The sequence below is a fragment of the Rhinoderma darwinii genome, chromosome 12 (assembly GCF_050947455.1).
Source record: "Rhinoderma darwinii isolate aRhiDar2 chromosome 12, aRhiDar2.hap1, whole genome shotgun sequence".
Classification (NCBI taxonomy): domain Eukaryota; kingdom Metazoa; phylum Chordata; class Amphibia; order Anura; family Rhinodermatidae; genus Rhinoderma; species Rhinoderma darwinii.
In genome coordinates, this window is record NC_134698.1 from 51,731,284 (window position 1) to 51,745,368 (window position 14,085).

The 14,085-nt window shown below is 44.8% G+C and overlaps 1 protein-coding gene across 2 annotated transcripts in view; it reads right to left on the reverse strand.

Annotated features, from left to right (window-relative positions):
• Positions 1 to 5,848, reverse strand: part of PLEKHD1 (pleckstrin homology and coiled-coil domain containing D1) — a 31,056-nt gene extending 25,208 nt beyond the window's left edge. Inside the window, exons 1-3 of one of the 2 annotated variants that reach the window (XM_075843523.1) lie at positions 5,716 to 5,848; positions 991 to 1,166; positions 724 to 817 (exon numbers count right to left, since the gene is read on the reverse strand). In XM_075843523.1, coding sequence (XP_075699638.1) covers positions 724 to 817; positions 991 to 1,139 — 243 coding nt within the window. In that variant the 5' untranslated portion in view covers positions 1,140 to 1,166; positions 5,716 to 5,848. Of the gene's footprint in view, positions 1 to 723; positions 818 to 990; positions 1,167 to 1,613; positions 1,730 to 5,715 lie in introns of those variants that run through there. The other variant, XM_075843522.1, reaches the window with a different exon arrangement.
• Positions 5,849 to 14,085: the final 8,237 nt, after the last annotated feature.

The window sequence follows — 14,085 nt, forward strand, 5'->3', positions numbered from 1 at the left end:
GAGCTGCCATACCACAAAACGAAAAGATTCCACAGCACTGGACTGCAAGTGGGTGCACGCCTCAAATAGACCTGGTCCGCGGTCCTGGGTATCAAGCAGACAAAGAATGGACAGAGGCAGCACTTCCAAAAAGAGCAAGAGCTATTTATTCACCCATGCAACGTTTCAGTCCAACTGGACTTAATGCTTGAAAAAAGTCCAGTTGGACTGAAACGTCGCATGGGTGAATAAATAGCTCTTGCTCTTTTTGGAAGTGCTGCCTCTGTCCATTCTTTGTCTGCTTGAGCTGCCATACCAGACACAGCTCATGGGCAAGAGTGGCACTGTTTTTGGAAAAACAGCAGATCCTTTTTCTTTATAATACCGGACAACCACTTTAGGAGTTGTGGTTATTCAACAGCCTCACACCTCAACATAGCAATTTGAGCAAATAACATATTGGGACTACTATTAAAGGGGTTCTGTGGGGACGGAAAAGTATTACCAGTGTAATCACTGCAGTATATGAGTGCACTCGTTAATATAAATTCCGGTCCTCCATTTAATAGATTTTTATAGCGCTGGCGGGGGACTGGAAGTCTAGTGGCACGGTCTTCCTTCATGACGACACGACTTGTCATAATGTGACCGGCCCCGCTGTACAACTGCTACATAACCTCTTTAATGACACTAAAGCAGAGATTTCTAGCTGTGGCTGTGGTCTCAGCAGCTGTCAACACTCACCTTGGGGTGTATGTTAAAATATCTGTTGCTTTCGAAGTTTCGTCTTTCATTCTCTGCATAATAAAGTAGAAAGCTGTCCTTTATTATGAAAAACCTGTAACAAGTAAAAAATGTACATTTCACTTTACTGATCCAGTGCCAAAACTCTGCTACATATCAATTTGTATTATTATTTGCTGCCAGAAAAGTGATTCCATACTACCAGCATCCTGCTGTAACATAAGCTTTGTTACAACAGTAAAAGCCTTATACCATAACTTATCTTACCTCTTCGACCATTTAGCTGACTGTCTCCCAAAAGGTCTTTTCCACAGCACTCCCTGCAGCTGCACCTTGGTTCTAATATCCAGATTATCCGTGTCTGTCTGGTCCATGGATGGAGATGGAGAAACGGAGCTTGACTTAGAGGTGAACATCTTCTTCCAGGCGTGGTCCTAACTAAACTGCCAGAGGACAATCGGATGTTAGGGCCTGGCTGTGAGGGGGAGAGAATACAGACAGAAAGGGAGGGAAAGCAAAGTAAAGGGAGGGAGAATGAGACAGAATAAAAGGACGAATGAAATGGAGTTAAAAATGAATGCTAGAAGCAAGTGCAATGTGAGTGTTATAATATAATAAAATAATAATTAGAATCATGGACTGGAGAGAGGCGGACGGGGGAGAGGAGGGTGATGGGCAGGTTCCACTTTCAATCAATAGCTGCTCTGCTGAGTCAATACATGCCTCAGTAAATGAAAGTTCATGGCCATTTCTGATCCTTTGTCTAATGACACAAAAAGCCAGGAGCCAGCAATCGGCTGGGAGGGGAGAGTCCCGGCTGTCACTACATTCCTGTATACAATTGCACTATAATCACTATATCCTAGTTACGTGTGTAGTGCAGTCCTGACCTTCACCATCCTTTTCTGATATATCTGTGCCCATCATTCACTTCTCCTCAGTAAGGTCAATTTGCAGCCCACAGAATGTCAGCAGTCCTCAGTTTAAAGGCAAAGGCATCATACACTTAGTTCCCCTCAGCAACGGATAGACTTGGAATAGATAAGAACCTAAAGTAATGTCTGTAATCTGACCAGGGCTTGTATATTTATACTCTCATGTCTTGCACAATTTTATTGTTTGCATTGGGATTCAGAAATTGTAATGCGACACAGTGGCACACATTATAAAAAAAAAAAAAAAAGGAGGCTTTGCGTGTCGCCACCGCTCTGCTGGTTCTCTCCAAATTGAGATCAAGCTTGCAGCAAACTGGAGTGAATATACTTCATTCTGATTCTCTGGCAGCATGTCATTAAACTTTAAAGACACATTGTCATTGCTCCTTAGGGACACATAGAAAGGCTCTGCAGGCCACATGTGGCCCCCCATACTGTAGTCTATGTAGGCGCGTGCTAGACCAAAGCACCACAGACACTTGAGTTGGAGGCCAGAATCCTAATGCCATCTTGTTTTTCCTAAAATCCTAATGCCACCTTGTTTTTGCTAAAAAAGAGTTTGAGGGCATCCCCATAGGCCATGTAGCATTTTACCTGCTTGCCATTATACATATGGAGCCCTCTGCCAATGACGTAGAGCATGTGAGGGGAGTCAGCAAAATCCCCAAAAATTGAATGGTGCCTGCAAGACTGGGGCACTTCTGAGGGTATGTTCACACGACCTATTTTGAGACGTAATTCAGGCATTTTACGCCTCGAATTATGCCTGAAAATACGGCTCCATTACGCCTGCAAACATCTGCCCATTGCCTGCAATGGGTTTTACGATGTTCTGTTCCCACGAGCCTTTATTATACACATCGCTGTCAAAATACGGCGCGTAAAATGACGGCTCGTCAAAAGAAGTGCAGGACACTTCTTGGGACGTTTTTGGAGCCGTTTTTTCATAGACTCTATTGAAAACAGCTCCTAAAACGGCCGTAAAAAATGCAGCGAAAACGCAGCAAAAAACGCGAGTTGCTCAAAAAACGTCTGAAAATCAGGAGATGTTTTTCCTTGAAAACAGCTCCGTATTTTCAGACATATTTTGTTAATCGTGTGAACATACCCTGAGAGTGACAACATTTTTACATGTGCTTGTTCCTGACTGTAATCACAAGACATTCGCTTCAGAACGTTATAACTAATGATACCTGGACAGAATATTTTATCAGTCATAAGAAAGTTTTTTGGGTATTATGAGCCCTAAATGGACTGTGCTGGTTGTTGTCAAACACTATTCTTGTTGGATTGGATCACTACTTGGCTACAAAAGTTATGGTGTTTTGATACACAGTGACTACCAAGGATACAGCTAGACATATAGTTCAGATAGCTTTCAGACAATCTATCCTGACTCCCCAAAAAACTTGTATACTTGGATTGGGCCGAGCGTGCAGGCTTATTTCTATTTGAAAGGGGAAAATCAGCCGTTGCCAGATACCTCTGGCAGTGGCTTATGTTCCATGGCACCAAAGGAATCCAACATGCCCGATCCCTCTTTCCCCGATATCTACCATTCAGGTAATGACCCCATATACATTTGATCGTAGCCCGATCCTGCTAGGTGTATATAATGTGTTCCAACAGATAATATGGATGATATAACAAATGAATATCTTGCTGCAATTTGACCACAATGTCACAGGCAGGACAAGCTGAGGTAACATACAGGTTGTCCTAACCGCAGGACTGAATGGCATGCTTCTGTGGTACAGCTGAAGTGTCGTATGAACAAGATATAAGGACCTGAAGTCATTCTGTAATCCTAGCCTATACATCTAGCACAGTAACTGTCCTATAAACAAGATTCTAGAGTGTTTAACCCCCCAAAAAAATGGGTAACAGGTTTTGTTCCAGTGCAGCTTATGTCGGACTTCTTACTTCTTCTTATAGTAAACACCTTTAATATTAGGCCCCATGCACACGACCGTAAAAAACCTCCGTTTTTGCGGACCGCAATTGCGGTCCGCAAAAACGGAGCCATTCACTTTCATTGAACACTGACACCTTTCCGTGGCACTACGGAAGGGTGTCAGTGCCGTGGAAATGTTCCGGGAATTATGGAACATGTCCGTTCTTTCGCATTTTGCAGGCCGTGCTCCCATACTTTGTATGGGAGTACGGCCCGAAAATGCGGCTGTCAGTCAGCGGCCGGCCGTGCCCGCAATCGCGGGCCGTGATTGTGGGCACGGTCGGGTGCATGGGGCCTTACACTTATTATTTTGCTTGACATTGCAGAGGAAATTTTAAATACTATTGATTACCTTTCAACATAAATGGTGACGGTTAAAGTAATTGATAGGTGGAAGGTAACTCTTTACATTAACCCCTTAATGACTGCCGCTACGCCTTTTCACGGCCGTCATTAAGGGGCTTTATTTTAGGCCGCCGCCTTTTCACGGTGGAGTAATAAACGTCCTGCACGGGTCTGATGACAGCCGGGCTGCTGCTCCAACGGTAGCAATCGAAGTTTACTTAGATCACGGTCGTTTAACCCCTCAAATGCCGCTGTCTTTAGCGACTGTGGCATTTGAGTTGTTTACAGAGGGAGTGAGCTACCTCTGTCACCCATCGGCAGCCCACAAATACAATTGCGGGCCTCCGATGGGGTGTCATGGCAGTCGGGGTCCTGACAAAGGCCCCCAAGGTCTGCCCTGGCTATATGCCTATTAGGACGTGCCAGAGGAAATAAAAATATAAAGGTACACATTCAAAAAAATAAAACCATTGTTTTGCCATTAAAAAAATGGTTTTATTTAGTAAAAGTGTAAAAATAAAATAAAAACCACACATATATGGTATCCCGCAATCCTAATAACCCCCCAAAAAATAAATTACGTGTATTAGTTAAACCGCAATGTGTACGCCGTATAAAAAAACGGCATAAACCAACCTCAAAATTACTATTTTTTCCCATTCCCCCAAAAAAATAATAATAATAAAAGGTTAATCAATAAGTCCCATGTACCCCAAAATGGTAGCAATGAAGTCCCGCAAAAAACAAGCCCTCATATGGCGATATTGACGGAAAAATGAAAACATTATGGCTCTTGGAAAGCGGCGATGCAAAATAAAATTATTTTAGTTCAAAAGGGTTTTTATTCTGCAAAAGTAGTAAAACATAAAAAAAACTATACATATTTGGTATTGTCGTGATCTTACCGACCCATAGAATAAAGGTAACATGTTATTTACGCCGCACACTAAACGGCGTAAATGTAAAATGCATAGAACTATGGCTAAATTGCTGTTTTTTTTATATCCCCCCCAAAAAAAGTTAAGAAAAGCTAATAAAAATTTTTTATATACCCCAAACGGTGCCATTTAAAAATACAACCCGCAAAAAACAAGTCCTCATACAGCCATGTCCACGCGAAAATAAAAAAGTTATAGCTCCTTGAATGTGACGATGGAAAAACTAAAAAATTGCTTGGTCATTCATTAGGGCCCAGATTGCAAGCAAGGGGAAGGGGGTTAATATAACATCTAAGATGTCAATAGTTTGTATCTTTAAGCACTTAGCATCATAATTTATGAAAAACTAAATGGAAACCATTATTTTGATATTAGAAATTAAACAAATGTAACCTTATGGGAGCATCAACATTCAATTAATGAAGTAAAGAGGAATTGGAATTACGTGAAGTAAAATCTCACATGGAAAATTCCACTATAAACAAAAATAAAAGGTGGTAAATATGTGAGAAATATAAGACTACTAATATCCAACACCCTCATGCACACATGATCCACTTTGTCCAATAGTGACATAAACACGTAGTGTTCTTAGACCCAGAATCTGCTGCTCTGTATATGGTGAATGGGAGCTATGGCTATGGCTGACTGGCACATACAGAACGGCCTTTACTCTGTGGCTCCTTGTGGGCAGCCACGATATATGTTTGATGGTAGGAGATATTAAAAGATGATCAAGCAGCACAGAAAATATTGTACAGTCAGTGAATGAGACGGATTTTCTAAATTAAAGGGGTTGTCTGGTTTGGACGATCCCTACCTTTGCAATTGGTCCAACAAAAATGTGCTAATTCTAGGAAGGCTTCTTTATTCGGACCACCCAACGACCATCTGCTATGACCAGGGGAAGCAGCCGGCGAGTTTTCATTTCCATTGTATTGTGACTGCAGGGAAAATTAAGCAATGCAAGGTGCCTATTGAAATCCATTCTATAGGAAAAAAAGAATACAAAGCGCACATAGTGCATGAACCAGTAATTTAAAGAGAAGGAAAACGGTGGTCAAATATGCTGACCTTGTGGTGTTATGCTAGGAGCATAACATCCAATGGAGCGTGTCCAAGCAGTCACTCAGGTGAACGGTTGCAGACCGATTACAGTCCGAAGGTTGATACAACTTCGCTGTGTGAATCCAGGAAATAGAAGAGTAAAAAACGTAATATCCGAGGGCGCAGCCGTAATAGAAATAGCTTTTAATTTGTACAATTGTACAAATTAAAAGCTATTTCTATTATGGCTGCGCCCTCGGATATTCCGTTTTTTACTCTCATATTTATTGAAATCCATGGTCTGTCTTTGGTCCGCAATATTAGTAAAGCATTATCCTAAAATGACGCCTAAATAGGACATTGAATACATTGTCAAATTAGATAAATTGCTCTTCAACTAAATTGAAGATTTTTTCAAGGAGAAATGACAGCACCTTCTATGCAGACCATATAACTTGTTGCATGATCATGTTCTGCTTCAGTATAAAACTTACTGCTCTGGCGAGCAGACTAAGTGCTTATTCAAACGAGTGTGTGTCAAATCGGTCTTGGAAAACGTCAGTTTTTCATGTCAGATTCACAACTGCGCGGGGCCCGTTTTCATGGATCCCTTATAGACTTGAGTCTATTGAGGTATCCGTGAAAACTGACAAAAATAGGACATTTCCTATTTTTTCACGGGCCCTTCAAACGGTCCATAGAATTACATACAGGCGTGTGACGGCCGTTAAAAAAACGGCCGTCACACAGGCGATTTTACGCTCGTCTGAGTAAGGCATTATAAGGGCTCGTTTACATGAGCGTGATATACGTCCATGCAACGCGCGTGATTTTTACGCGTGTTGTACGGACCTATGTTAGTCTATGGGGCAGTACAGACAGTCCTTGATTTTTGCGCAGCGTGAGTCCGCTGCGAAAAACTCACGACATGTCCTATATTTGTGCATTGTTTGCGCATCACGCACCCATTGAAGTCAATGGGTGCGTGAAAATCACGCATGCCTCACGGAAGCACTTCCGTGGGACGAGCGTGATTCGCGCAACAGCTGTCAAACTTTGAATGTAAACAGAAAAGCACCACATGCTTTTCTGTTTACAAACATCCAAACGGAGTGTCATAATGATGGCGGCTGAGCGAAAATCACACAGCCACGCATCATACGGGAATGATAGACGGAGCTGTTAAGTGCCTTTTGCGCACGCAAAACGCCGTGTTTTTTGCGTGCGCAAAACGCACACGCTCGTGTAAACAAGCCCTAAAGATACTGAAGTCCTCTGCACTTCTCCTTGATGCTCTTTATCTTGGATTGCAGTGAATATCCTGTATAAATATACATCTACAGTATAAGCACTCTACACTACTCTTGACTTCAGTTCATCAATTACTATGAATAATTAAATTAACCCTACATAGTTTAGACTTTTCTTTTATGCTTTATAGACTTTTTCGTTCTGTGAGCGACAAAAGTAATAAGATTTCTAAAGGAGGCAGCGTTAGTGTTTAATCAGACCCACACATTAAATAACAGCAATGATGACAAAAAAACATGCTGAGGCCAGGATCACACACACAAACACTTTTGATGCAGTTTTTGGCACAGTTTTTTGGAGCCAAAGCCAGAAGTGGATCCAAAAGGAAGGAAAGGTATAAAGAAAAGACTGATGTATCTCTTTTCTTTTGTGTTCACTTCTGTGTTTGGTTAAAAAAAGCTGAGCCGAAAACTGCCACCAAAAATGTCAGTGTATTGCAATAGGCAACTGAAAGAGGATTTCTGGCAGCCCATTGTACAGCATGGATAGAGCAAGGGCGACGAATAATAAAACATTTTGAGCTAAAAGACGACACTTATATTGTATCTATTAAAGGGGGTTTTCCAGTTAGAAGAAATTGATGGCCTATCTTCAGGATATGCCATCAATATCTGATCGGTGGGGGTTGGACTCTTGGCACCCCCACTGATCAGCTGTTTTTAAGGACTCGCGGCAATAATGCAAGGCCGACTTCCACTTCATTCCGGTCGCTGCTTGTACTGTAAATTGCCAACAGACTTGTAGCGGAGGTTAATAGTGCTACAGACTTCTCCCTTTCACATAAATAGGAGAAGGCTGTAATACTGTGAACCGCCCCTACAAGTCTGTTGGCGATTCACCGTACAGAGCAGGTAAGGAATGAAGCGGAAGCAGCCCTTCAAAACAGCTGATCAGCGGATGTGCCGAAAGTTTAACCCCCACCGATTAGATGTTGATGGCCTATCCTGAGAATAGGCCATCAATTTCTTCTAACTGGGGGACCCTTTAAATCCAACATTTAAATACACAGTATAGCAAATGTAAAAAATAAAATCATACATAAACAAAATGTAATGACGGGGTAGGGAGACAGACAGGTGAGCCCTAATCTACCCGCCACTCAGTCCCTGCCTACTTGCAACGGCCCGTCCTAGGTGACGGCGTACAACTGGGCGACGGTCCCTACGCTCAATAAGTGCACGACAGACAAACAGACAAGGGTACACAGAAGCTAAGGGAAATGGGGCAGTTGCATACGGCAACACAGTGAGCAACAAGAGTAGTGAACGAGCCGAGTCAAACCAGGAGTGCACGAGGTACCAATCGCAGAGCAGGAGCGTAGTCAGTAAAGCCAGGGTCAAAAATGAAGTAAGGTCAATAATCATAGCATGAGCAGCAGAGCCAGGAAACAGAAAAGAATCACAGGCAAAGGAGGAGCAGGAAATGCAGGTATAAATAGACAGAGGGAGGGAGCTAGCTCCGTCTGGCCAGGCTGTGATAAGCTCTCCCACTCCTCAGCCTCCCAGCCTGACTGGTAGAAGATCGTGTCACTCTCTCAGACTTAGGAGCAGGTGCAGACTGATTACCAACGGGCGTCGACACAGGCCCATATACCTTTTCTACCCTGGTCCCTGACACAACTATGGACCCCCTTGAGACCCTGGCTCAGCAAATGCAGGGCCTCTCCCTACAGGTCCAAGCCCTGGCTCAGAAGGGCAACCAGCATGATGCTACCCTGGTAGTGCCCCCCACCTCACCTCGCCTGACCGGTTCTCAGGGGACCGGAAGACTTTTTTCTCCTTTCGGGAGAGTTGTAGGCTCTATTTCCGTTTAAAGCCCCACTCCTCAGGTTTTGAGAGCCAGCGAGTGGGTATAATTATGTCCCGGCTCCAGGACGGGCCCCAAGAATGGGCCTTCTCCTTGGCTCCTGACGCCCCTGAACTTTCCTCTTTTGATCTTTTTTTTCCGCTCTCGGGCTCATATATGACGAGACTGACAAGACTGCCTTTGCCGAGAGTCAGCTGGTGACCTTACGTCAGGGTAAGAGACCCGTTGAGGAGTACTGTTCTGACTTTAGGAAGTGGTGTGTAGCTTCTCGGTGGAATGACCCTGCCTTGAGGTGCCAGTTTAGATTGGGTCTGTCGAACGCCCTGAAAGACCTGTTAGTTAGCTATCCCTCTTCTGACTCCCTAGATCAGGTTATGGCTTTAGCGGTACGTCTTGACCGACGTCTCAGGGAACGACGACTGGAACGTTTTTGTGCCTTCCCCTCTGACACCCCCCCCCCCATGATGGCTCCTGAGGTTCCGTTGCTTCATTCTTCCACGGAAAACTCGGATGAACCTATGCAACTCGGGGCCTCCGTCTCTCCCCAACAACGTAGAGAGTTCCGCAGGAAGAATGGTCTCTGCTTCTACTGTGGGGATGACAAGCATCAAGTGAACAACTGTCCTAGGCGTAAGAATAAGCAGCTGGAAGAACTTCCGCGCCTAAGTGACCATCGGGGAGGTCATTTGGGCACACAGGTATTTCCTGTATATATGAAACCTAATAAGATCTTGCTTCCCTTTCAGGTCTCCTTTGAGGGTAGGTCTGCCACCGGCAGTGCCTTCGTGGATTCAGGGTCTTCTGCTAATATTATGTCTGTGGAATTTGCTATGTCTCTAGCTATGCCATTGATTGACTTGCCTAAACCTGTCCCGGTAGTGGGTATCGACTCCACTCCTCTTGCTAATGGTTATTTTACACAGCATACTCCTGTTTTTGAACTCCTTGTTGGCTTCATGCATTTGGAGCAGTGCTCTGTACTGGTGATGCAGGGATTATCGTCCGATTTGGTTTTAGGCCTTCCCTGGTTGCAGATGCATAATCCCACGTTTAACTGGAATACTGGGGATCTTACCAAATGGGGTAATGAATGCATGACGTCATGTTTTTCTGTTAATTTTATCTCTCTCCATGAGGAGGAGAACACTCTACCTGAGTTTATTCAGGACTTCGCTGATGTTTTTTCTAAAAAGGCCTCCGAAGTGTTACCTCCTCATAGAGAATTCGATTGCGCAATCGATTTGGTACCAGGAGCTAAGCTCCCTAAGTGTAGGATATTTAATCTCTCTTGTCCCAAACGTGAAGCCATGAGAGAGTATATCCAGGAATGCCTGGCCAAGGGTTACATTCGCCCCTCTACTTCTCCGGTAGCTGCTGGCTTCTTCTTCGTAGGGAAGAAGGATGGTGGTCTTAGGCCGTGCATTGACTACCGAAACTTGAATAAGGTCACTGTAAGGAACCAGTATCCCCTTCCTTTGATTCCTGATCTCTTCAATCAGGTTCAGGGGGCCCAATGGTTCTCTAAGTTTGATCTACGGGGAGATTATAACCTTATCCGCATCAAAGAGGGGGATGAGTGGAAGACTGCGTTTAACACGCCCGAAGGTCATTTCGAATACCTCGTCATGCCCTTTGGGTTGTGTAATGCTCCCGCGGTCTTCCAGAATTTCATAAATGAGATTTTAAGAGACTACCTGGGGGTATTTCTTGTAGTGTACCTTGATGACATATTTCTGTTTTCCAAGGACTGGTCCTCCCACATTGAGCATGTCAGGAAGGTGCTCCAGGCCCTTCGGGAAAACAAACTGTTTGCTAAAACCGAAAAATGTGTGTTTGGGGTGCAGGAGATACCATTTTTGGGTCAAATCCTCACTCCTCATGAATTCCGCATGGACCCTGCCAAGGTTCAGGCTGTGGCTGAATGGGTCCAACCTGCCTCCCTGAAGGCGTTACAGTGCTTCCTGGGGTTTGCTAATTATTACAGGAGATTTATTGCTAACTTCTCGGTTATCGCTAAGCCTCTTACGGATCTTACTCGCAAAGGTGCTGACCTCCTCCACTGGCCTCCAGAGGCGGTCCAGGCTTTTGCAGTCCTTAAGAAGTGCTTTATCTCGGCCCCTGTGCTGATTCAGCCTAACCAAATGGAGCCATTCATCGTGGAGGTTGACGCCTCCGAGGTGGGAGTGGGTGCTGTCTTGTCCCAGGGTACCAGGTGCCTCACCCATCTCCGTCCCTGTGCCTACTTCTCCAGGAAGTTCCCGCCCACTGAGAGTAACTATGATATTGGCAACCGCGAACTCTTAGCCATTCAATGGGCATTTGAAGAGTGGCGCCACTTCCTGGAGGGGGCTAGGCACCAGGTAACGGTCCTTACCGACCACAAGATTCTGGTTTTCTTAGAATCTGCCCGGAGGCTAAACCCGAGACAAGCTCGATGGGCGTTATTTTTTACTAGATTCAACTTTTTGGTCACCTATAGGGCTGGTTCTAAAAATATTAAGGCTGATGCACTGTCGCGTAGCTTCATGGCCAGTCATCCTTCGGAGGAAGATCCTGCATGTATTTTGCCTCCAGGTATAATCATTTCCTCTGTTGATTCTGACTTAGTCTCCGAAATTGCGGCTGATCAAGGTTCAGCTCCCGGGAACCTTCCTGAGAACAAGCTGTTTGTTCCTCTGCAATTCCGGCTAAGGGTACTCAGGGAAAATCATGACTCTGCACTATCTGGCCATCCAGGCATCCTGGGTACCAAGCATCTCATTGCCAGAAACTATTGTTGGCCTGGGTTGCTTAAAGACGTTAAGGCCTACGTCGCCGCTTGTGAAGTTTGTGCTAGGTCCAAGACTCCCAGGTCCCGACCCGTGGGCTTACTATGTTCTTTGCCCATTCCCCAGAGACCTTGGAAAAAGTTGGAGATTGATCTGTCCTTCTCCTCGGCCTTCCATCCTGAAACTAATGGCCAAACTGAGAGGACTAATCAGTCTCTAGAACAATATTTAAGGTGTTTTATCTCTGACTGTCAATATGATTGGGTCTCCTTCATTCCCCTCGCCGAATTTTCCCTTAATAACCGGGTCAGTAACTCGTCAGGGGTCTCCCCCTTTTTCTGTAATTTTGGGTTTAATCCACGGTTCTCCTCCGTTTCACATGGTAGTTCCATCAATCCCGAGGTAGATGTCGTTCATCAGGAACTGTGCACAGTCTGGGCCCAGGTTCAGAAGAACCTAAAGGCGTCCCAGAGCATACAAAAGACTCAGGCAGATAGAAGACGTTCTGCTAACCCCTTGTTTGTGGTCGGGGATCTGGTGTGGCTATCTTCTAAAAATTTGCGCCTTAAAGTCCCGTCCAAAAAATTTGCTCCCCGATATATAGGGCCGTACAAGGTCATTGAAGTCCTTAACCCTGTCTCCTTCCGACTGGAGTTACCCCCGTCTTTTCGAGTACACGACGTGTTTCATGCCTCCCTCCTTAAATGCTGCTCCCCGTCCTTGGCTCCCTCGAGGAAACCTCCGGTCCCTGTTCTCACCCCTGAAGGGGTAGAGTTCGAGGTGGCCAAGATTGTGGACAGCAGGATGGTCCAAGGCTCCCTCCAGTACCTGGTCCATCTGTTTTCATTCATTGTTTTGACTGCTGTTCCGCGGATCACGCGCGGCACCCGGAAGTGCTTCCGGGTGCCGAGCGCAATTTGCACGCACCCATTGACTTCAATGGGTGCGTGCAGCATGAAACACGGCCAAATATAGGACATGTTGTGCATTTCACGCAGCGGACATACGCTGCGTGAAATTCACTGACAGTCTGAACGGCCCCATTCAGTAACATAGGTCCGTGCGACGCACGTGATTTCCACGCGTGTAGCACGGACGTATTATAAGTTTGTGTGAATAAGGCCTGAGGTAGTCCAAAAAAGACTCACAGCGGTTGAGCACCTGTCCATTATATATATTTCCTGGTCGTCTTCAGGCAGCACACCAATGGGTTAAACTCCCTAGGATACAGTCTGAAGAGACAAGTTAATAAGCAGTAATTAAATAAATAGCAATTAGCTACAGCCCACCTATAAAGTGCCAAGTGCGCCTGGACGGGACAGAACACAGATAGAATACACCTGGGTAGATAGGGTATATAGGGTGCCCTCTGGTCAGACACACTACACCCCCTTGAGGAAGCGGACATCTGCGAAACGCGCGTCGGGGCGCACACAGTGACCACCAGGACCCAGCCTAAGGACTTTTTATGGGTAAGACCATCCTAGTAATCTTTTACACAGGGTCTTGTTCAGACCCATTACCTTTACTCTTTGATGTCTGTTTTCGGGACCATTTATGCCCTTTAAACAGCATCAAAAATTGTAAACAGATCTAAATAGTTTTATGCTACACTAGTGCTAGTCTTACCCCAAACCTATACTTCAAAGGTTTATTATACATACCTTGGCTTTCCTGACTTGTCTCTATGTCATTCTGTGATTGAGTTCTCCTACTGTTATACATCTTTTAAATGTTTGTTCATTATGTATATTTAAATAAAGTTTTGTATTGACACTTTTCGAATATATATTGGCTATAGACTCTGTTCTTCTCATGTTTATATAGCCCACCTATAAAGGTAGAGGAAGGCCTCACCAACTTGTATTCTTTTTTTCTCTTTGATACTCACTGCCTGTGTAACCACGCCTTGCGAGAGTTTGACAGCATAGTTGTCATGGGGAATGAGCAGCTACATTTGTGTAGCCTCTGCGGATGCGAGTTGTCCTCCGTCTATTGGCTGGCTAGGAGGCGGTTCTATGGATCAGGATGTCGTGAATTGCGTCCTGTATCAGAAGTTCCCATTGGCTGTGTGCCGGAGCTTGGAGATGACCACTCTCCCTCACCAGACACGTATGAGACGCGAATGCGCAAACACCATATTTAAACCAGTTTTGGCATTTAGACATGGCGCCACTGCCAGGCAGCAACATTTTTAAGTTGGTAAGGTAAACTGATTGCACCACTTATGTATGCTCTACAATGATTGCACCACTGTT